This window comes from Pseudopodoces humilis, chromosome 3 (genome assembly GCF_049639895.1).
Source record: "Pseudopodoces humilis isolate 2021_Gansu_Grassland_sample_001 chromosome 3, ASM4963989v1, whole genome shotgun sequence".
NCBI classification, from domain to species: Eukaryota; Metazoa; Chordata; class Aves; order Passeriformes; family Paridae; genus Pseudopodoces; species Pseudopodoces humilis.
This window is the reverse complement of record NC_142202.1, coordinates 47828740-47851390: the sequence shown is the minus strand read 5'-3', so window position 1 is coordinate 47851390 and position 22651 is coordinate 47828740. Positions and strand designations below refer to the sequence as shown.

Below are 22651 nucleotides of genomic sequence, written 5' to 3'. Positions count from 1 at the left end.
GACTTTCTTACAGAGCATTTCCCTTTCCCATTTACAAGAGTGTCTCCTTTCAGCTGCTTATTTTCTCCCGTTGTTGCTGTAATATTTTAGCTGGTTTATTTCTTTTATACTTCATTGTATAAAATTTATACAGCAAAATAGATCATTTCCTAAAATATCTTTGCTTTCCTAGAGTCATGGAGCATGTGATGTGCAGTCTGTACTGGTGCATGATTATTTACAGCACAAGGAGTACAGACAGTGTGGTCCAGTTGGCAGTGCCCTGAACCACAACTTTGGAAGACCCTGATTTCCTTTTTGGCTCAATTACTTATTTGCTGTGTTTCTCATTGCAGATAACTTTAATTTTGTGCATCTTCACCCTCTATTTCTGACTCAGATGTAGAGTGAAAATGCTTTTAATCTATAAGCAATGTTTAGTAGAATATGACAGATCTTGTTCTTTAGGTGATGCTCCTGTAATAAATACTCAATGCATGTTAAGTAATATTAGAAAAGGTACCAAAACATCTTAGAAAGTGAAACAACATAGGCGATCTATTTGGGCAAACATTTGTCACAAAATTTCATCATGGTCCCACTACTTCTAATTTCCTACTTCTGTATTTATTCCTGCACTATTTATTTCTGGACTTTTCAGAAGCTTAAGTGTAAACAAAAGCTCCCATTTTACTTCTTATTTTCCTCTGACTTCGGTAACTAATTTTGGTAACATTGTCTCATTATTACTGCAAGACTTGTAACATCTTGACTTCTGGGTGGCTGGCATTGTAGCAGTTTGGGCAAGTTGCTTTGAAAAGAGGGAACTCCCTTTTACAGCTGCCAAGGTAATTTTCAGCTATGATAAAGTCAAACCACTGATGATTTTATATTGAGTTTTGTTTTAACAGAGAAGATGGTCATACCAAGGTGGAAAAAAGCTCTTTTCAGAAGCCTGTGTCATAACTTTGTATCGGTGTCATCATTAATTTTCTGTTTTGTGCAAATTTCATTAGTCTTCAGACATTTTAAAGCAAGCAGAAATGGCTAATGCTGAGAGGCTGCAGGAAAGGAGTGCTGGGATTTCTGCCTGTTCAGTGCAGCAGGGAGAACCCTGCCTGGATATTGAAGGAGAATTGCTGTTCCTTTGCAATGCTCTTGTTTCCAGGGAAATGAGCGGGTGAATTATGATCGGCATTGTACCTTTTGCAATACACTAACTTAGAATTTACTACAAATGTGTTTAGACCCTCCTGGCAGGGAAATGAGATACATAAAGAGTAAATTATCAACTTAATTCTTCCTTCAAAATTTGTAGTTGAGGAGAGGGAGTGTTTTCCTGTCAGTGGAGTCATTAGCTATAGTTTTTGTACCTTCAAAGTTATAACAAAGCTGACTGACTTTTGTGGTATGGCAAATGGCAAATGTGTGGAAAGGGTTTCTCTTTTTTCACCTTCCGATATAAAATACTACTGCAAAAAACCCACAAAAATTCCAAATTTCCAAAGTACATTTGCCGCAGAAAGCTCTAGCACAAAGAGGCCTCTGTTTCACAGGAGTATTTAAATCTGTAGTAAACTCTTGCACTTTTGTGTTTGGGTTTGTTTTTTTTTTTCTTCCCCAGACAGGTGCCATGGAGCTCTTTGACATTTGTAGAGCAGATGGGATGCCATTTTACTGTTGTATCTAATTGACAGAACCTTACATACATTCTCCATGCATCCTGCTTTGGAAAGTGTGGGCCCTGGAGATTTTAGCACTTTTTTCCTCAGCAGCAGTAGCTCACCGCTGGATGAAGAGTGAGAGCGATAACTCACTAACTGGCCTGTGAAACCTCTTGGAAATTCCTAACTTCTTGGTGCTGAATTTGCCATATTGTCTGGGTGGTCACTTGCTGTTGATTTGGCTACCACACATTGTATTAGGCATAGCCACAGATGTTACTGTGTGCATGTATTCTAATATACATAGCAGCACTGTCTGTGAAATCCTGTAATGACAGACATAATTGAGTATGTGTAAAAAACACAAAGATGTCTGTGAAATGCTGTCTCTGGAGACGTGTGAATGCACACATCTCTCTATGCCTCCTTCCCATCTCAGACTCCCAATGAAGGGATTTTGCAAATGTCCAGTTTTGGGATTCCGGAAATGGTGAGGGTCTTATTTCCAAAAGGCTGGTGGGTGACAAGGTCTCAGAGAAGAAAAGACGTCCCAATTATTTCTGCTAATCTTGGCATGCCACCCTCACACTCAGTTCTTGTACATAGGTGTGTCTCATACGAAAAAAAACATAGTAACTGTTTTGAGTGTAGCTTCTCCTAAAAGATGTGTGCTCCCTGGCAGGTTTCGTTTACACAAGAAAATCACATTTGCAATGTGCTTCCAGCATTTAAGTTCTGAAAGATACGTATGTTTCCCCAGCAATTGCTCTTCGGAAAAGGCAGGTGATGATTTCACTTTCAGAACGGTATCTGTAATTAATAGTGATCATCACTGGATATGACCAAGAGGGGTAGGAATGAATATCCAAACAAGTATTTAATGCATTTCAGTTAGGGTATAAATGAACAAATAAAGTCCTTGCCCATGAGCAGCTGTAATTTTTAGGATTATTCTTATGAAGCATATTGAGTTTGAGATTCTTGGCTTCCTTGTGCAGCAGCCTGTCCCTCTGGCAACTGCCATCCTCTGACATATCAGTTACACGCTGACACAGCCACTCAAACATCTCGTGCAAATGTTAATATTAAAAGCAGGCCAGGTGGCTGCAAACTCTAGGACAGATCTTCAGTTCAGTAGCAAAATCATTGGATTGCCTGTATAAGAATATCAATAGCCTGTATAAAAATTATCCAGTTCTCCAGGTGACAATGCTTTTTTTTTTTCTGTGGCACTGGCATGCAAAGCATTTCAATGTCCTTTGTGGTATCCTTGGTACCTGCAAACTCTAACTTGCAGCATTGTATCTTGGCTTTTTGGCATGAGTGCCATTCAGACATGCTTTGGAGTAGGTGCTGGCCACTGTGCAAATGGCTTTCACAGTCTGGTTTTAAAGAATTAAAATTTAAAAAAATATTTATTAAAAAAAAAACAAACTGAAGAATCTTAAGAGGTTATGTAGCCAACTCCAAATGGAAGATTCCAGAGTGGAATCAGTTGTACCAAAATAATAGGATATTGGGAGGCTCTCAAGAACAGGTTAGACAGTGATGAAGGCACCACACTGACCCCAGGCAATCAATTCCATTACTTTTATGAACCTTGCAGTAAGAAAACTTTTTCTAGTGTTTAACGAACATTGCCCCAGCTGCAATTAAACCTGTTCATTCTTGCCCTATGCCCAAGAGATAGAGAAGTTTGTTTTTCTTAATGAAGCTAAGGTTTTACATATTTGAAAATTATTATCCTATTCTCTGGTAATATTCTTTTGTCTTGGGTAGAGCATGCTCATTCTTTCAATTTCTGCTTGTAAACATCTCATTTATGTGGTTGTCTTCTAGATTTTCTCTCATTAGTCCGTGTCAGTCTTGACATCTAGGGCAAACTGGGTCAAAGCACAACCCAGAACTCCAGCTGACAGCTTGAGCTTGGTGGGCACTGCACAGATTGCTACGTCTTGCACATGTATCCTAGTGGCTGTACTGGGTATGTCCTGCTATGAAACTTGCTCTTCTGCAGCAAGATGACTTCTTTTGATGCATGTTCAGCAGCTATTTTCAAGCACTCTGAGCTGTCTATCATCTGTAAATTTAATGAACATATTCTCTATTCTACTCGCCAATCTGTTAATTAAAATATTGAAAAACAGATCCCAGCAAAACCTCACTCAATACATTTTTTCCCTTTGGTGCCAACCACTGAAAACTAATCTCTGAAAGTGTTTCTTTCCACCAGTTGTGTACCACCTTATAATGGCATCAGCTGTGTTGAATAAAGTAGAAACCTTATTAAATTGAATATGTATTCCAGCTGCTTTTACTTCTTATCCACTACCAATTACCCTCCAAAGTAGGAAATTAGATTGATTTGACAAAATTAATTCTTGTCAAATCCATTTGGCAGTTTAAAACTCTTACAGGATAATAGGGTGGAAAAAGAAACATTATATAACTCATTTGTGTGTCTTTCCAGCCCCGTGCTTGCCCTCCCTTAGCCTTCTTGAGCTCTCTTCTTCATGAGCCCTCATTTGTAATTACTGTGGCACAGGAGTGAGAACAAGAGATGGAGACAGCAGTCATTATTACTGCCAAAATCCTTGTACCTTGAAGCCAAGCCTGGGTATTCTTGCACGAAAATGAGCAGATTAAGCTTATTTGAAACCACCAGGCTCACTAAGTACTCTAATACTGTTTAGCCCTTTGACACTGCCCTGAATTTTCTGTCATACCTGAAGCCTTTTACAATCCTTCCTCATGCATCCATATAAAACAATCCAGCTATTTAACCTCTGTTACCTGTGTACATACACACTTCTTTGGGAAATGGGTGCTAAAGTATTTAAAACCTGTTTCTCCCTTGCTGAAATCTATTTACAGATCAGGATAATACTGGGCATGTTTGGGGGTCCTTTGAATTATTTTCTGTTTGCAGACAAACATAAATACTAGCTAGGCAAGTACAGGGAATAGAAAGCATACTTTTAAATCATGTTTTGTACATTGAAAACTGTTTAAAGTAACTATCCAAGAGGATAATTATATTTCCTTTCTATTCATAAGAACTCCATATCTATTAGTATGTATATTTGGAAAATGCTAGGAGTTAAAAAGGTATCACAACACTTGGAGAATGCTTTAAGGAGGTAAGGAATTTGTCTTTTTCACAAGCCAAAAGGCAATCTTTTCTTAGATCTGTCTGCACATGCAGTTTATATATACAAATATAATAAATAAATAATAATATACAATAATATAATAATTTTTATCTCTAGGAGTTTTAGATTTCTGTATAAACCCCTGAAATTTGGTGAGTAATGAAAATTGTCCACATGAGACCCAATATCTTGCTGACATCTTACTGTGTGCTTATGTATTCCCTGAATGCCTCATGTGTTATCATGGGAAACCTAAGGGCCACATAGGCTTTTCAGACTTCTAAGCAATTGCTCAGATAGCATACCTCTTAGAGTCATCCACTAAAACCACCCAAAATAATTCATGGAGCTGCAAGTCATGTGAAATTAAGTCATGGATTGTATCTAGCCCAAAGCCTTGTGGCCTCACCGCCCATCCCTGCTGCTGCCTCCTCAGCGGTAGGGACAGCAAATGTACAGTGAATCCATAAGGTCACTTGGCTTATCCCTAAGACACAGGCTTACTACTGCTCTCTTATATTCCCCATACTAATATAGCAAATTTTTTCATTCCTTTTAATTCCCCTTCACATATTCTGTCCCCAGTGACACACAGCAGTGACCAAAATGACCAGTTTGTATACACAAATAATGTCATAGTTTTATGAGCCAGTATTTCAGGGCTTAAAAACACATACATTTATCTCATGGCCCTGAGTTACACCCTCTTGAGCTTTCGTCTGCAATCTGGCTTTCCCCTTGGTGTTTACACACCCTTCATGCTTTCAGATAATTGCTGCATCCTTTCCCTTCCCTTTAACCTTCATCTAGACAAGCAACAGTTAGTTCTTTGCTTAAATTTATTCTCACAAATCACATCTTCCAACAGAAGTCAAAAGGAACGTGTGATGCACTTCTGGGATCAAGTATATTAGTAATTTTCAAAAACCCAAGTTTCAATTACTTTCTGTTAGTCATATGCTGCTGCAGGATACATATTTTACTGAAGCAGCATATTTGGCCTTGTAAAACAGAATTGCCTAATTATTAAATCTTTGAAAATGAAAATCCTTTTTTTGTTTCCTGAGAACTAGAGCTACCAGCCTACTCTACATATACTTAAACAAAAAAAACTTCCCTGTAAAACTTCATCAACATGGAGCCATTGTAGTAAGCTCACTGCCCTCAAGGCTGTTTTATCATCATTGATGCAGTTGGTTGAGTTGTGGAGGGTAAATTCCTCCCACTCACACCACCACAGTCACAATAATCCTTCTGTTCGTGAACTTCCCAAAATATTTATTGAGAGAATAGCTTGGAGGTATGTTTTCAGCAATGCTTAAGCCTGTTTTCACTTGTCTTTCTTTTCTTTTTTTTTTTTTTTTTTTTTTTTAATTACATTTTGGGAGGGGGTTGGCCAGTGCTTAAAAGCTGGAGTCTCAGATAGATGGCTTCTTCTCATTTTAATTACTTTGACAGGCACCTCTCCTTTCCAGCTGAGCTACCCTAACTTGAAGCAGCTGCTCCTTGGAATTACTCCCCCTCCTCACTGTGTTGCAGAAGTAATAAGTGTCTCATGCCCCTTCAATTAATTTATTGACTTGAAGTGCAGTGTGGGCCTGCTTGTATAGAGATGTTTTTCTCTTTTTCTCTAGTATTTAGTGAAGTTTTATGAAGTGAAATATGCCATTAACAATATAGGAAAAATGAAATGTACAGATTGGATATGATTCTCCGCTTCTTTCATAACTCTTGTTAGTGAGTGCAAAGCAGGTTTTATTATATTTTTCCATGGCAATTTGAAACTCCGATTTGAGAGAGTCCGGAGTGATTGATGGTACAGCTTGCTGGGCAGTGAAGAATAAGGCTTCTCTAGAGGAGTGCAGACTCTGTGAATCAAGCTCATGCCTGTGTTTACAGCCACAGCTGAAATGAATACTTATCATCTTGACTACATTGTCAGAGTCTTTTGAATGCTCCAGATTTCATCACTGGCTTGATGATTTATTTAACATCCTAGCACCTGCAGCCAGTGATGTAAAAGTTTCAATTTGCTGCTGTTTTTTAAATAACGGAAATGTAAATTCCAGGTTTTATTTTTCAATAAAAGGATGAAGATGTGATCTAAGTGCACCCTAATGACTTAGACAATTGAAGCTGAAGCACTCCAAAAGTCCTACTTTTAAAATTTCGCTATATTTAAATGGAAGTGTAATATTCAGGTGCCTGACATCTATGATTTTTGAACACTAATCATTACAACAGAAACTGCAACACAACTGCTTTCCTGCTTGCTGGTCAACTGCCATTTGTTTTTCTTAAACTCTCTCTTTATATACATATCTGGGCTTGCTGCATGGCACACAGGTCAGCCAGGGGCACAGCTCTGACATGGGGAGGACACCCATGTTTTAGTCAGATGTGGTGCTTTGGAGAATGGGCAGAAGGCATTTGAAAGGAAAGATAGGCAACTGTTTGGAAAGTAGGGGAAGAGAGCTAATGAGAGCTGTTTCTAGGAAGATACAATAAGCATCATGTCTGAGGTGCATACATTTTTATCTTAAAAATTTGTGCTAGTCACAAAGTGAGTAATAATATAGGTGTCACTCTGTGAGATTGGCCATCTCTGTTGATGCTTTTCTCGTCTTACCACAACTAATTTGGAGTGACATTTACATCAGCACTGAGCACCTCTGAAATACACAGTTGCCACACACTACTGAGTTGTATCTTATGCCACTTTTATGATCTGCTTTAGGATGAGATCATCAGGCTCCTTTTCATTAGTAATTTACTAAGAGTTTCAACAAAGGAATCAAAGGACAGGCTGAAGTTCTATTCCTAGGTTTCAGGATAGCTTTTCACCTTTTTTATTTCCACAGTTCTAAAATTATTTGGGAGAAGATCAGCCAAAGGACACTGAGCTAAGTACTTCTATCTCTATGACCTTTGTAAGTCTCTTAAAAAAGGATTTGTATACATCCCTTCTAGCCTATGAAAACAATTCAATCTGTTGAGCAGCCTTCTGTGAATGACAGTGCAGAGACTACCCCAAGGTATCTCAAAGGATGCTGAACTCCTTTCTGAAAAAATAACTAAGGTTTAGAAAACATTTTGTAAAAAAGTGCTGCAGAAAGCTAAGAAAAAGGTGAATGCTGACTATTTCAATGTTGACATTAAAACTGGCTTTGCTGTGCAGGTAGAAAAGAGGGGATGCTGAGTTTAGGTGGAAAAAGCAAAAGTAACACGAAGAACAAGAGTCTTAGTAATTTCTGGAAAATCTCCAGATGGTGCCTGATATTGTGGGAAGCAATTGGAGTCTTGATCTGCAGGCACTTCTGGAGTGGCTTGATGTGCACCTAAACAGGATCATGGCTGTGGTTTCCCTCAAGATATGTGTTCCTCCCTAGTCATGCTCTAGCTCCCAGAGCCCCTTCACTGGCTGAGCTAGTGCTACTGCCTCCCAGTCAAGAAATGTGATGCTGTGCTCCATGACAGATAGGGGAACTGGGCAGGATATGAGAGGCCTCTGTGGAGCATATCTCTGGGCAGGAAAGGAAGGATGTGAACCTTTCCTTTCTCCTTATGAGTCAAAAGATATCCTTCCAAGAGAGCTGTGATGCTTGGTGCATTTGGATTTCTTTTCCTTATATGATTTGTCATGTAAATTCACAGCTACTGTATTTTAAATGAAGCCTGACAAGCTTCGCAGTACTGTGTCTACTGAGTGTGGTGCTAGCCCAAAATACTAAGACTACAGGAATAATTTCCCTGGGCACATGTGTCTCCCACCTTCTAATTTTTTAATCTAGTAGAGTACTGGTATCTAGGGGAATGATAGATTAGGTGTAATGTGCAGAGTTCAGACTCTTATCAGAATAAAGCAATTTGTTGTTCCTAACTGTGTTCTACTGATAGAATTAAACAGACTTAACTCCATCTGGTTTGTGTTGGGCATATTAGTGTGCTGCTCTTGTTGGGATGTACTGCTTTAGTCAGGAGGCTGGCAGTAGGATGGGGAGCTGAGAGCTAAACCTCTAAAAGAATAAATAATGATTTCTGACCATACAGCATATAGTATGTGATCTAAATAGCATCCGTTTTAAATCCATTGGATAAGTGCTGTCTGTATCGCTTCTGACATCAGGAACATTTTATTTTCTATTGTTGTCTGGCTGGCAGAGGGTGCTGAAACATGATCCTTTTGGAATATATAGAAGTCTGATGTGCAAATGGATGGATCATGGATGCATGGTGGATCTTGTACTCTCTCATAGTTTATGCATGTACATTTTAGGAGAGTCTGGGACAGTGATAGCCTGTTTGTCAGATCGACCGATGGGTCATGTGTGTGGGTCTCCATTCTATCCCTATTCCATTCTATCTATGCAGAGAACAGTTTCTTAAGCAGCTGTTGGCATGTCTACTTTCTGTTGAAGAGCAGCTGCTGGCCCCTTTGGCTGATACAGGTGATCCCTACTCCAAAGGATCATGCTACCAGAAATAATAATACTACTTAAACGGTTCTTAAGGAAAATTATTCAAAAATTAAATTCCAGGGAGAGGAAAAATAAATTATATTTTAGAAGGGCTTTAAAAAAATGTAGCAAGGACAATGAGATAAAATTGTTTTAAGATGGATCTTGATGAGTTGATGGGATGGAGCCTACAACCACTAAGAGTTACACTTCCAAACAAAGACTGTGATGTAAAACTTTGTGTGTTTCAATTTGATGACCTCCACCAAACAGGGAGAGGGAGAGAGCTGAAAAGTGATGCAATCACTGGTAATAGTGTGTTCCATTGTAATGTGCTTGTGTTAAGAGTTTTAGGGCTTTGGCAGGTCACCTGCAGGAGCTAGCTGGAATTTTTATTTCTTCCTTTCCCTGCAGCCTCTCTGCATACAATGGCTTGCTTATTTATTTCTCTGAGGCTTTGATGTTCTGATTTGGACTTGATCTACTGGGCAGGGTGTTGTTAGTGATGTTGAGAAACCTCATGTATTTTGTTCATGCATGCAGAGTTAATTGCCAGGTCTCTGAGCAGGAAGCCATTTCCCTCAGGTCATCTATCAGGAACCTATAAAATTTGGTGTCCATTTACTCTGTAGAGCATAGTCCCCTTTCCAAGGCAACCTGATATCACCCTCTTGCAATATAGCTTAAAATTGATACCAAAGTGCTCAAGGTTGTAGATTTCCTGGATTAAATGCCTTTGATGTGGGTGACAACAGTTGTGATAGTCTGATTATGATAGTGCAAGTTGGCTTTGCCAGTTTATTTTGACATATATTTCAATTTTTCCCTATTAAATGCTGTGTTGAAACACTTACGTGACATTGTGGTGAGATGGAACACACCGCTTTGGAACAGAAGGTTTGTCACCTATTGCCTTCATGACTCAAGAGGTTTGTGTTTGAGGCTCATGCTTTTCATAGAGAAAGAATTTGTCCTAGTGAAGGTCATCTCCCTAAACCCTCCGTAAAGAAAGGAGAAAGATGAGCTTCTCAGCAGCCACCTTAACGTAGAGCTAGGATCCTGCTCTGAGTCTTACTCTAGAAGAAAGTCCATCTCTCTTGAATACAGACCAGTGCTCTCCAAGTTGGTTAATCCTGCCTGGTTTGTATGTCTGGGGAGCTCATATTAACTTTACATCCACGTGTAGCTGATGGAGTGATAGGAAGACAGGCTTACATGCAGAGTGCATCGGCAAGACTAGGTTGGCCACATATGTGTCAATTGTTCGCATCTCCTCTTCAGAGATTTGCAGAGCACAAATCATCACAGCCACATTGTGGGTGCAGCACACTGGGGAATCATATCAGGATTGCTGCCCTGCTGCCTAGTGCTCCCCTGGAGGTGCACAATGACCATTTCTCAAGATTTCTGAATGTTATGCACCTGGTAATACCTCTTGTGAAACATCACAAAGAATCTCAGAAAATTGACTAGATTTATTTCTTCCAATAGCTGTAAGAGAGATCCAGCACAAGATGCTTTTAGAGAGCAGTCTTTTGTAGATGCTCGAGTTATTGTCTAGGCAACTACAGATAAAATTACAAACAAAAATTGTATTCTAACATGCCAAATTTCAGATAATTTGTTATTTTGTAGTAGCGGTTGTATCACAAAATACTGCACTCATAGCTGGGCTTCAAAACCCTTGTAAGATCTGAGTTCCTGCTTGTTCTAAAACTCCCATACTCTTGTGGCAGCTGATTTTTGCAAAGTACTCCTGGGCTTTAGTTCTGCAGGACATTGGCTTCATTAAAATAGAGGAGCCCTGTCCTATCAAGAAGGAGGGCGTGATTCTACTTGAGGGAAGAGCAGGGAATTATTTTAGCATGTCATATTCATTGAATGTCTTGTGAAAATGGCTGAAAATGCATAAATACTATAGTTGCAAGACCGTAGAAGATGGTAGCTATTGTAAACTGCCATGGATTTGTTTTGATTCTCTCGTGTCCATTTGGTTTTAAAGCAACTGCTCCTGGAGTCATGTGATTTCACAAGATCTTTCCTTATCTCACTTTCTTGAAATCAAAGGGTGTGTGTCTCAAAGGCTGAGGGGAAGACTGCCGCAGCCATGCATCATGCTCCTCTGATGAAAGCTGCTGCCTTCACAAAAGGGATGGCTCAGGAAGCAGCTCTGGGACCACCACAATTTATAATCTAGTTTCTGTTACCTGTACTGCAAGGCTGAAAAGTGTGGCTATTCAGGACCTGCTTCAGTAAGTGATGTAGTCATCATTGCACAGAAGCAATGACCTCGGTCGGAAGGGAGGGGCCAGGCAAGTGGGAGTACTGCCCCTTGCACCTATTTGATCTTAATCTGTTGCCGCCCAAGACACAGCAATGAGTGTTTAGGCTTTGTGCTGCAGAATTGTTATTCTTGTTTGTTTTTTTTTCCCTTAATATGCCTCCATCTATGAAAAAGACCAAGTACAAAAGATAGTGTGTACGACAAGCCCAGAATACTTAAATCCTGAGATCAAGTGTGCCTTGTTTAGATATTTTAAAGTAGATTGACATTACTGCTGTAAGTGGTTCAACGTGAATTTCAGAGGGTCAGTCAGTAAATTACTCCTGGCTAATTAAACCAGTTTTGAGTTATGCAAGCCATCTCAGAGTACCAAGAGACTGACACACCTTTAGTCTTGTACTTCATAGGCTTATGGCTGTGTACAATTTAAAGGTCTATTAGAAGAGATTTTACACCTGGTTTGGGCCTTTCATTATTTCTCATTACTAGTCAATAAGATGCATTACATAGGGTGTATCCTACATGTGAATTCTAAAGGAGGGTCAGAAAAATTGTGTGTATTTCTACATCATCATCGGTGGTTTCTTTACCACTTTCTCTCAGCGTAATTCTTTAGTTTTTCTGCCTCTGCTCCCCACCACCTTTTCTCTATTCAAATTCTGCCGTTGACCACTTGAGCAAAAGTAACAGTTTGTAGTAACAAAGTGCTTAGAAAAGTCTCGTCCCTTTCTTCGTGTGGCAGTTGATGAGAAAGAAAATGTTCTGGCCAGCTTTTCTCTCCAGTGCTAGCCTACAAACTAAATTACACAATCCTAGCTTTGAGGACAGAAGAAGAGCATTGCTGAGAACATTGAGAGAAGATGAGTGCCATAACCCCACTTTTCCTTTATTCATTCTCCGGATGCTATTTTTAGCCTTGACAGCAAATGGTATCATTTGCTGCTGCAGCCCTCCCAGACCACCAGTGCTGTGCCCTCAGTGGGAGCCTTGTCAGCTGTAGGGCTGGCGAGTGGGCTGAGAGGAGCCTGGTGCCAGGAGACCCCAGGGCTGAACAGAGAGCCTGAAGGGGAGCACAGGTTCTAGGGCAGGCTCTGAGCTGTGTTTGGGTGGTGCAGAGCATGTAGCATACAGCCTGGCAGTGAGCAGGGCAGGAGGGATGTTGGAGGATCTACTGACTGCTCAGTTTTGTGAACTCTCAAAATGCTTGGTCAGTGTGTGACAGCTGCGCGTCCATTAAATACATCACTTTCCCTGCCACCCCGTGCAGACAGGTGCTTCCAATAAAAGGCAGCTTGAAACAGTAGCTTTTCAAGGAGCATCTAAACAGTTCAAAGCTTAGGAATGAGCACTAAGAGTAAAGGATTTCCTTGCTGCCGGTCACAGCAGAAGCTGTGAGTGAGGTGTGAGGTGGTGGATAGGCCTTCAGGTCATTCTTCCGCTGACCTCTGCCACTTCTTCCATCCACAGGCAGTGGGGTTTGGCCACTGTTGTTTAATGCGCCTTCCTCAAAAAGTGCGTGTGTGTGGGCACTTAGCAGTTTCCCATGTAGAGTGCAGGAGCGTCGCTGCTGCTGTCCCTAGTTAGTAATTATTCAATTTGGCTATAATGGGGACTGGGGGTGGTACCAGGGAGCATGAGGCACAGACGTAGGGGAGGTAGCATTCTCACAGTCCCTCCTAAGGGCGATAGGTGATAGACCATCGCTCCTCAGATGACCGCCTTGTACCCAAACTCTGAACCTGAACTAACAGGGTGTCCCTTGCCCTGCCGCCGTGTAATGCGTGTGGCTGATACCTCTTCCCACAGTCTTTCTGCGGTGTTAAGAAAGCTCGCTTGACTTGGCCGCTGGAGCTCCCGGCCATCAGGCGAGCCACCGGCACGGGAGTAAGGAGGATGGCAAGAACAAGAGCTACGCCAGCCAGCACGCGTGTCCCGACACCGGCTCTTGACTTCTGGGGTGCGTGCAGCCGCCGGGGCGGCGCTGGGGCCCTTTGTTGCTGCCCCGGGGCGGCCACATGCGCCGGGCGAGCCTGCGGGCAGGGAAGGAAGGAGGATTTTTGGGCCGGCTGTTCTGTTGCCGGCTCGAAAGTTTGAGGGGCGGCGGCGGCGGGGCCGTCCCGCGGTGTCCCGGGGCGGGCCGGGCCGAGCCGGGGCGGGGGAGGATGGCGGGGCGGGGCGGGCCGGTCGCGGCGGCGGGGGGGGGGCGGCGTTGATCCGACGGCCGGGCCGGGGCAGGGAGGGGGGGCGGGCGCACGGCCCCGCCGCCCCGGCGGAGAGCGGCACGTCGGAGGTGTCCGCCCAGCTGTGGGCGGACGTGATGGGCATCCTGGTGAGTGCGGTGGCCACGGGGTCTGAGAACGGGGCGGCCGCGGGGGCAGCCTGCCGCGGGACGGGGGGTTTGGGTTGGGGTGAGGGGATGGAGAAGCTGCAGAGCGCTCGCCGGGTCTTCCTGGCACCTGCTGCGGAGTTTGCCCGAGTTGGAGCGTGGCCACCCTGTGCGGGCGCGTACGTCCCAGAAAAACTAACTTCAAGGGCAAAGCCACTCGTCGTGTCGGTGGCCGCCTTCATCGGGGTTCTGGAGCAGAGCTCTCTGGGCTGTCGTGGTGGAAGGGGCGGAAGGGCCGCGCCGAGCACCGCCAAGGAGCGGGTCCGCGCAGGGGCTGCCCGCTGGCGGGGACGCTCCCGGGAGCGCCGGTTCAGGCGGATCAATGGGCGCATTGTCCCCCCGCTGCCCCGGCGTGCCGCCGATTCGGGGCACTTTGGGCTGAAGGCGGTGTCGCTGCAGCCTTTGCATCCCCCGCACGCGTTTCGGGGTGAAGCCCCGAGCGTGGGGGGCGCAGCCCCGGGGCCCCCGGGCACGGCCGCCCGTCCCGCAGCGCTCCCGGGGCCCCGCGGCACTCCCAGGCGCCGGCTTTGGAGCTCTTACTCCCTCCCGGTAGTTTTTCGGAGACGAGTTGCTCGGTTACGGCCCGTGGAGTTTCTGCGCCGGTGATCTTCTGAGGAGGGACTAATCCTCGTAATTCACTGGGTACAGACAAAAGAGATGTCACCAGTAACGAGGGCTCAAGGAATTACGTTTAATGGGCACGTAGCGTACCGACAGGACGGACTGGATGGCAAACAGTAAAACTACAGGAAGAGTCAATCCTTTATTTCTACTTGCAGCGAGAGAATAATATTTACTTTAGGTGCAAGATGATAATTACCGCAGAGGACTGCCACTCAGCAAAAAAACAAATACTAACGTTATATACGTACTGGAGCTGGCAGCTTTCCAGTGATACAGGAATGTGGTAATCAACAGTGGAGTGCCTGTTTATTCGTTTTAAAAGCAAATGAATAGGCTTGATGCGTGTTAGTTATTGTTGTTAACATTTAACCAGCAGACATTCAAGAATATTGTGAGAAATACTTTTTGGAAAACTGCCACGGAACGTAATGAATGGTAAACCCATAGGATTTAGTTCAGATGAAATGTTATAGAATCAACCAGAGAATTTAGTTAGCATTTTATGCTGCATATTTTTTACCACATGGACTTTATTGTTAATATTCAAAGTCAGGTTAAAAAATGTGTGTCATTCCTTCATAGAAATTCTCCATTGACTTGACATTCAGTTTAATAGCACCCAACTGCGTACACTTTTTCACTGTTAATGATTTTGATCTAAGAATGCAAGCAGAGTCAGTTCTGCCAGTTTATAAGGAGCACACAGTTGGTACTTTATGAACAGTCTCTTTCTCTCTTTTTCTGGCAGGTTTCAGTACTGCATTTAGTAAGAGCAAAGTGCTATTGGATGCCTGGGAAGGAGTGTTTGAGGAGGCCAGTCCAACTGCCTAGCACGCTGAAGCTCAGTGCAGAAAAAGATCTGATTGTCACACAACTAATAATTTGAATAGGTTTCTTTTGGTCATACAAGCTAGTTTCCTTCCTGGGAAAACAGAGCTCTCTAATTATTATTTGCCTTCTGATAAAACAATGCTAAAATCGTTTGTCTTAGAGTTGGTCAGCTTTATAGAAAGGAATCATGTTGTGATTATGAAGTTGCTGGTTTATATCAGTTGCAAACATCACCCAGAGTTATTAGCATTTCTTCTTTCAGTGTTTTGTGTTGCAACACAATTACAGATATGAAAAGATAGGTTGTGTAGGCTCACCTATAAGAGGGAAGACCGAAGTTCTTCTTGCTGCATGCTGTCAGTTTTCTTCAGATGTAGATTTTTAAAGAGTTCCTTTTGGGCTGCAAAATTAGGTCCTAATAGGTACTGAGTATAAATTTACTTAGTGCTCTGTCCTTCTTTGAAGGCAAGGAAGAGGTAGCTCCAGTGCCATTTCCATTGCTCATCTTTGTGGTGCATAGAGTTTTGTCTCTTTCAAACCTGTGCTGCAAAAGGCAAGCAGTAAACTGGAGTTGTGGCTTCCAAATGGGAGTCTGTAGCTGGTTGGTTGTAGTCCATGATGCCACATCAGTAGCCTGTGTAGCTGGCTTACTTCTTTTGCATTGTCAATTATCATTGTCAATTATGTGAGAGCATGGGTCTTAATTTCCTGGGATCTGTAGCAGTTCATGACTCAAGCTGTGTGGGGAACACAGATGTAGACACCAGGGTGATTCACTGGGGATAGCTCTATAAATGAAAAAGTTGGTGCAGTGATATGGTGGCCAGGTTGGCCCTGGAACAGCCTGGAGGCTACCAAAGGAATGCACTAGCAGGAGAGAAGAGCCAAGATCACTCTTGTGAGACTCCCACCTGAAGCGTTCCATCCAATTCTGAGGTCCCCAATACAGGAAAGGACATGACTGTTAAACAAGTCCAGAGGAAAGCTGCCAAGATGGTCAGAGGGATGTAACATCTCTCCTGTGAAGAAAAGGATAAGAGATTGTAATTGTTCTGCCTGGAGAAGAGAAGGGTTTGTGGTAACCGGGTTGCAGACTCCCAGTACCTGCAGGGAGCCTACAACAAACATGAAGACTTCTTACAAGGGCATGTAGTGACAGGACATGGGAGAGTAGCTTTAAACTAGTAGAGGATAGATTTGGATTAGATATTAGGAAGAAATTCTTTACTGTGAGAGTGCTTAGTCACTGGCACAAGTTGCCCAAAGTTGTGGGTGCCCCATTCCTGCAAGTGTTCAAGGCCAGCTTGGATGGGGAGCTCTGAGCAGACTGGTGTAGTGAAAGGTGTCCCTGCCCATGGCAGGGGCGTTGGAGCTAGATGATCTTTAAGGTCACTTCCAGCAGACACCAGTCTATGATTCTGTGATCTTGGAAGGAGAAAACTAGAATGAAATTAAGAAAGAAGCTGATCATCAAAAGTTTGTTGATGGAATGAAAGAGAAAAACACATTCTTAAGCCATGATTGTAGGATGATGCAGGGTGGAAAGAACCTCAGGCAGCATCTAGCCTATCCTCATGCTGAAACAGGGAGAGCTCTGAGGTCAGGTGAGGTTGCCTGGGGCTTTACTCAGTTGCATCTTGAAAACCTCCAGGGCCAGAAACTGCACAATCTCTCTGTGCAGCCTGTTCCAGCAATTTGCTGTCCTTAAAGTAAAAAAGACATTTTTCATAGAAGTGATAAAATGCCTGATTATTCCCTCCTCATACTGAGAAGTTAGAGCAGTGGGGAAGAGGAAGGTGTTGCCTTCCTCCCACTGGCCCTGCTGGAAGCCTTGTGGAGTGTGGTGGTATCTACTCTAGGTGCTGAATTAGGAGGAGAGGCCATAGTGTCAGCCCAGCTGATAATCAGTATTGAAGTTACTTGAAATAAAAATTGAGCCCCTCTCCATATTTATATGGATAAATATATTTCATTGTTTGTATATTTTTAGTTATGTTCCTTTAAATAGGACCTCATTAGGAGGAACCTGTGATGGCAGATCCCAGGTCTGGAGGGGAAGAAAATAGTTGTCAAGTGCTGCTTGTAAGGAGCATATTTTATAGACTTTGAAGTCACGTAATAGCCCTGTACTTGATAAATACTGAGTGTATGCTTGCCTCTGTACTAGGTCTTGCTGAAGTAAATGTGGCTTTTCCCTTTTGCACTTTTCTAATTAAATATTCTGTAGGTGCAGATCTGGTATAAGCACTTCAAGCTATTTGTGCTGTTAATGGAGCTTACTAGATAACAAAATTATACTCAAAAGCTTTTGCTTAGTCTGTAGCAAGCACATGCTGGAATGTATTGGATAGTTATAATTTTCAGTGTTTCAAAGCAGTGGTGGATGTTGGAAGTGTATTAAGGTTTTAGAGAGAGGTGGACTGTGAGCAGTAATAAAGAAATTCTCTGCATTGCCAAAACTCAATGCTATAAGAAGGGATATTTTTTGGCATAGAATAATGTATTGATGTGGTGATCGCAAACTCTTTGTTGTTCAAGGTCTAAAAGTTTGTGTTATAACATCCAAGAACAAATTTTGATATTAGATTAAAATCATGAGCTTCATTTTTTTAAAAATGTGCTTTCAAAACATAGGCCATTTACCTTAGTACAGGGAAGTCATTCTAGTACCCCTCTTGATTTTGCAAAGTTCTTCCTTCATATATATATATATATGAGAGATATCCAGGTCAAATCCTGACATTAATGAAATCACTGGCAAACTCTGATCAATTTTAATAAGTTTCACCAAAGAAAGTGTCTTATTTGTCTTATTGAGGAGATTTTTGACTTCAGTGGCCAAGATGCAAAAGATACAGTAGAACTTGAAAAGCCACACTGATTAGAAGATGAGATGCCACAAAATTAGAAGTCTTTCCAGCTTTTTATTTCAAAGCAGTAGCTAGTTTGTTTCAAACTACTCAATCAGTTATAACAGCTGAAACAGAAAAAAAATATTATTTCTTTTTTGCAAAAATACAAAATAGTATTTTGCAGTATTATGCTGAGAGAAAACCAGTCCTTTCCCACCATCTTCTGTTAGTTGAAGTGAACAGAGTATTTTGAGGACAATAAAGCTCACTTGGCTACCAAGAGCCATACTATTTACATATATAATCTATCTTGGTCTCCATGTTTAAGTGACTATTTGAATTTCTTATCAAAGTAATAAAGAAAAAACCAAAAGAGAGAGGCCAGCTGATAATGCTACTGTGATAACATGTAATTGGATACTGGCTAGCATACTTTGGGAAGAGGAATTTGATATTAAGCCAGGGAGTCTGGATATCTGGAAGGATCAGGGAAGTAGATCCCTGACTGATAAAAGCAGTTGTAGAACTGCCAGGAGGAGTTGTGGCAGCTAACACCAGCCAAAGATTTCTTGCAGGATTGCTCTTTGTTAAGCCCTCATTAAATCACTGTAACCTCCTATGGAAATCTCTGCTCTGTTGCTCTCTCAGTTTCTCATTGGGTGACTCTTTCTGGTGTCAGATTGGCACCAAAAGGCCACTCCAGCTGAGATCACGGACGCTCAGCACAGCTCTGTGGAAATGTACAGGCAACTGAGTAGCTGCCTCAGGTAGAATGTGCTTTTAAAAATACAATATACTTTTTTTTTATCATTTTTATTGATGACATATCAGCAAAGTGCCTGTGGCACTGTGCAATTAACTCAAAATGCACTTTGGGAGATTCTGATTCAAAACACTTTTGTTCTGACTTCTATTTGGAGCACATTTTCTAAAGCATATCCTATTTGCAGCAATAAGGATAAACTCAGAAGGCCTGGCCTCTGCTTTCAAACTAGCAGATATTATTTTTTCTATTTTACAAAACCATGAAGGGTATTCTGCTTTCAAATAAAGAAGACAAAAGAGAGAGCGACTGGCTGTCAGTTTAGGTGTTGGATTCAATTTTATAATTTAAACTCAACCTGTTGCATCTCCTTTGCCTTTCCATGAAATGTTATGCCTAGAAATGCTAATCCCTTTATGAGGAAAGACAGCTCACAGAGATAACCTTTGGTCTAGGCTTTTTCTTGCACGTCAGGGCATATAAAACAGATGTCTCCATCAGAGAATTTAGTCCCCATAAGACCCTAGACCATGAGGAGTGATAAGAGCTTTTGGTTCTTGTGCCTTCTTCATTTTTTCTTGAAAGCGAATTCTTTCTCTTGCTGATTTACTGTGAATACCAACTTGGAAATACTCTCTTTTCTTCATTTTTCATCTTTTGAAAGTCAGTCAACCAAGCTCTCTCTGTTTTTTAAGAGCAATGGAATACAAGGTTGCTAGAATTTGCCTGTAATGATGCCTTCTTCCTTCTGTGGATATGAAAAGAATGTCAGTTCCTAAGCAGAAAGAAAATGTGAAAATTGATGTGGAAAAAGAAAAGGTGTTGCACGTGAGCAGTTAAAGGACTTTTATTACATGGAATGCAGTATACTATGCTACACATGTTGGCTACCATTTCCTACAGTCAGGTGAAAACCTTTATTTTTAGTATATTTTAGAGCAAATGACGTTTTACAGAAGTAGGTAATCATTAATTTAACTTAGTCCACACACACGTTGAGCTGTTCCAGTTTTAGCCCTGGGCCATGTTCCTGCAGGACTTTTTTTCCCTTCAGAGGTGGCATTGTGGAGGAGAGGGTTCTCTGGTGAACCCAGCCCTGCTTCCTGCACCCTTCTGGGTCACTCTCTTGTCATGTGGAATCCATGGCTGTAGCTTTTCCTTCATCCAGCAGCCCAGACTGCCTTCTTTTCTGCTTGCCCTCTTGTGACAGTATTAACGTCAGAGTACACACTGTGTTCGGACTTCAGGAGGTTCAGAAGCACAGGAGGAGTAGGAATACTTTGTAATGACCCAGCAAAGTGATTTGTCACAGTACCTGTTTTAACAATGAATGCTGCTAACAATTTCCCTCTTGGTGATTGCTTGACGCAGCTGATGACTAATGAACCTGCCACTTTGTCTGATGGCATTATTAGTGGTGGGAGGAGGAGGAAGGTGGTTGTGACTGCAGGGATGTCGTGGATTCCATGTTTTTCATGAGATAATGGACTAAAGGAAGAAACTGGCTTTCATATGTGTAAGTCTAAAAATCAGGTTTCTACTTATAAAAACATGTTCTCTGTAAAAATGCATGTAGACACATTGTGCAGTAAGGTAAAGAGATATCAGAGGGTTTTATTTTTGCTTGACACCAAGAGACAACTCATTGGCAAGGAAAAATTACAACGTGTTTTGGGCACATGGGTTCACAACACAGATTTCCATTACTGAAAATAACGACATTAAAAATAAAAGGAGCTACCTGTGCCTTCTCCCCCCCCCCCCCCCCCACAGTGCAGTTCCTGTGGTGTGGTCAGGTGTGGGCATACTGGCTCTGCTTTCATCTTCTGGAAGCAGGGGGAATGTTTTTCCTGGCTTATGGTAATAGCTGAACTTTCTTGTCTACTGCCATGTTTTGAAACACAGACTTATCATGTACTGGGTTTATTTGAACTAAGATTAGTATAATAAAGTACTTAACTGTTTAAGTTCTAATGACACCTGTATAAGCATTTTTGAGCTACATACTAGTTTTAGAGGCATGTTTCTTTGAGGAGCTGGAAACTGAGAGTGAGGATTGTATAACCTATCTGGAAAACAGTTTTAAGCAGGGTGTAGCTGGAAAAACGGATGGACAAGCTGAAGAGTATAATACAACAATGATTTATAAATCACACTTTCAGGCTTTTTAACAGAGTCATACAATAAATTGGAGAACTGGTTTCTAATATCTGTGTCACAATCCGAGTGTGATCTGGTTGGAGTGCTGGTGCAGATCTGCTCTCTCGTTAGATTTTGGTGATTTGACTTCCCAGCAGCCCTGCATGGACAAGGCAATATGCTCTTGAGATCAGTTTGCATCATCAGGCCTCCAGATGGAGAAGATATGTCTGTTTTCATCTGTGTGGGTAAACACACTGGGAAGGTTACAAGCATGGTAATACAATTATCTAGAATATGAATACATCCTTTTATGTTTCATTATTGGCACTGTATTTATGATGATATACAGTGCTTTTTTGCTCTTTGTAGGTAACAGCCTACTAATATTTAATCTCACAGAATTCTCCACCTGGAGGATATTCTTTGTGCGTGGGAGTGTGTGTAAAAGAGATTAGGTAACTGTTTAATATAATAATAAAAGCAATGCTTTGAAAGCTTTGCAGCAAGCATGACGAGGGCTGATAGATGATAGTGGAAACAGTACCATGCTTGTTACAATATTAAATTGAGAGTACATGAGCAATCTCTTGCAAGATGCTCCTTAACTCTCTCACCTGCAACTGAAGATGCTTTGTGCAGTGCTGATAGGTATGACAAAAACAAAAGATAAACAGAAGATAAAGGGTCTACTTTTTGCACTGTTTACATAAAAACTTCAGGAGCCTAAGGCACAAGTTTATTTATAGCGGAGCAGTGTGTGGCCTGTAGGCTTTTAAGAAAAAAGGAAAACACATCTTTTGTTGTTTCACAGGTTCAGGTGAGTTGAGCCTCCTGCCCCTTTCAATGCCAGCACCAGGCAGACCCTGCTCTGCAGAGCTTGCTCTTTGCTTCACTGCAACCCCAGCACAACTTGATGGAGGAAACATGAGAGCTCATTGCACCATGGTGCACTGTTAAAAGTTCTGTCAGCAAGTGCACATCCACAGCTGGAGCTTGGATGAAAACGTGCAAGAGCTGATTGCATAGCATTACATTGCACTTCAGAAAAAAAGGCATTTTAGGCTTTTAAGGAATTTTGCTGCCAGAGTAATATCTTGTTAATCATAATATATACCTTTAGAAATGATATTTCACTGCTGAAGAATCTGTGGGTTTTACACATTTTACATTTGCAGGGATGTTTGGATGTTCGTGTTCTGCTTGTTTATTATCTCTGTTTATCTATGTCTGTTACAGTTCTGAAACATTTCCCTTCTCATTGGATTCTCTGCTTGCTGTTTTCCAGCAGACACATGCTGCATATTGCAACTCCGCCAAAAGGGGTTTTTACATCAGAAATTTCTAGTGCAATCCTAGGGATGGAGTGCAAATTGAAAACACTTATTTTCTATTGCTAAATTAAGAGTCATCTCCTTTCACCATCCATGTCAGACATGCTTCACATTGTTATGAGTATCACTGATAGACTTAACACAGCCTTCAGTTATACAGAATAATATTTAATAATTGTGAGTTCT

At 41.9% G+C, this 22651-nt stretch overlaps 1 protein-coding gene across 5 annotated transcripts in view; it reads left to right on the top strand.

Annotated features, from left to right (window-relative positions):
* Window positions 1-22651, top strand: part of SASH1 (SAM and SH3 domain containing 1) — a 541099-nt gene that overhangs the window by 407217 nt on the left and 111231 nt on the right. The window contains exons 1-2 of one of the 5 annotated variants that reach the window (XM_088052805.1): window positions 12641-12743; window positions 13343-13493. The exons of 3 other annotated variants lie outside the window; for them this stretch is intronic. Coding sequence is in view for 1 of the 2 variants with exons in the window: in XM_088052804.1 (XP_087908930.1) it covers window positions 13854-13865 (12 nt within the window). In the remaining variant the exon portion in view is untranslated. Of the gene's footprint in view, window positions 1-12640; window positions 12744-13342; window positions 13494-13746; window positions 13866-22651 lie in introns of those variants that run through there. One more of the 5 variants, XM_088052804.1, reaches the window with a different exon arrangement.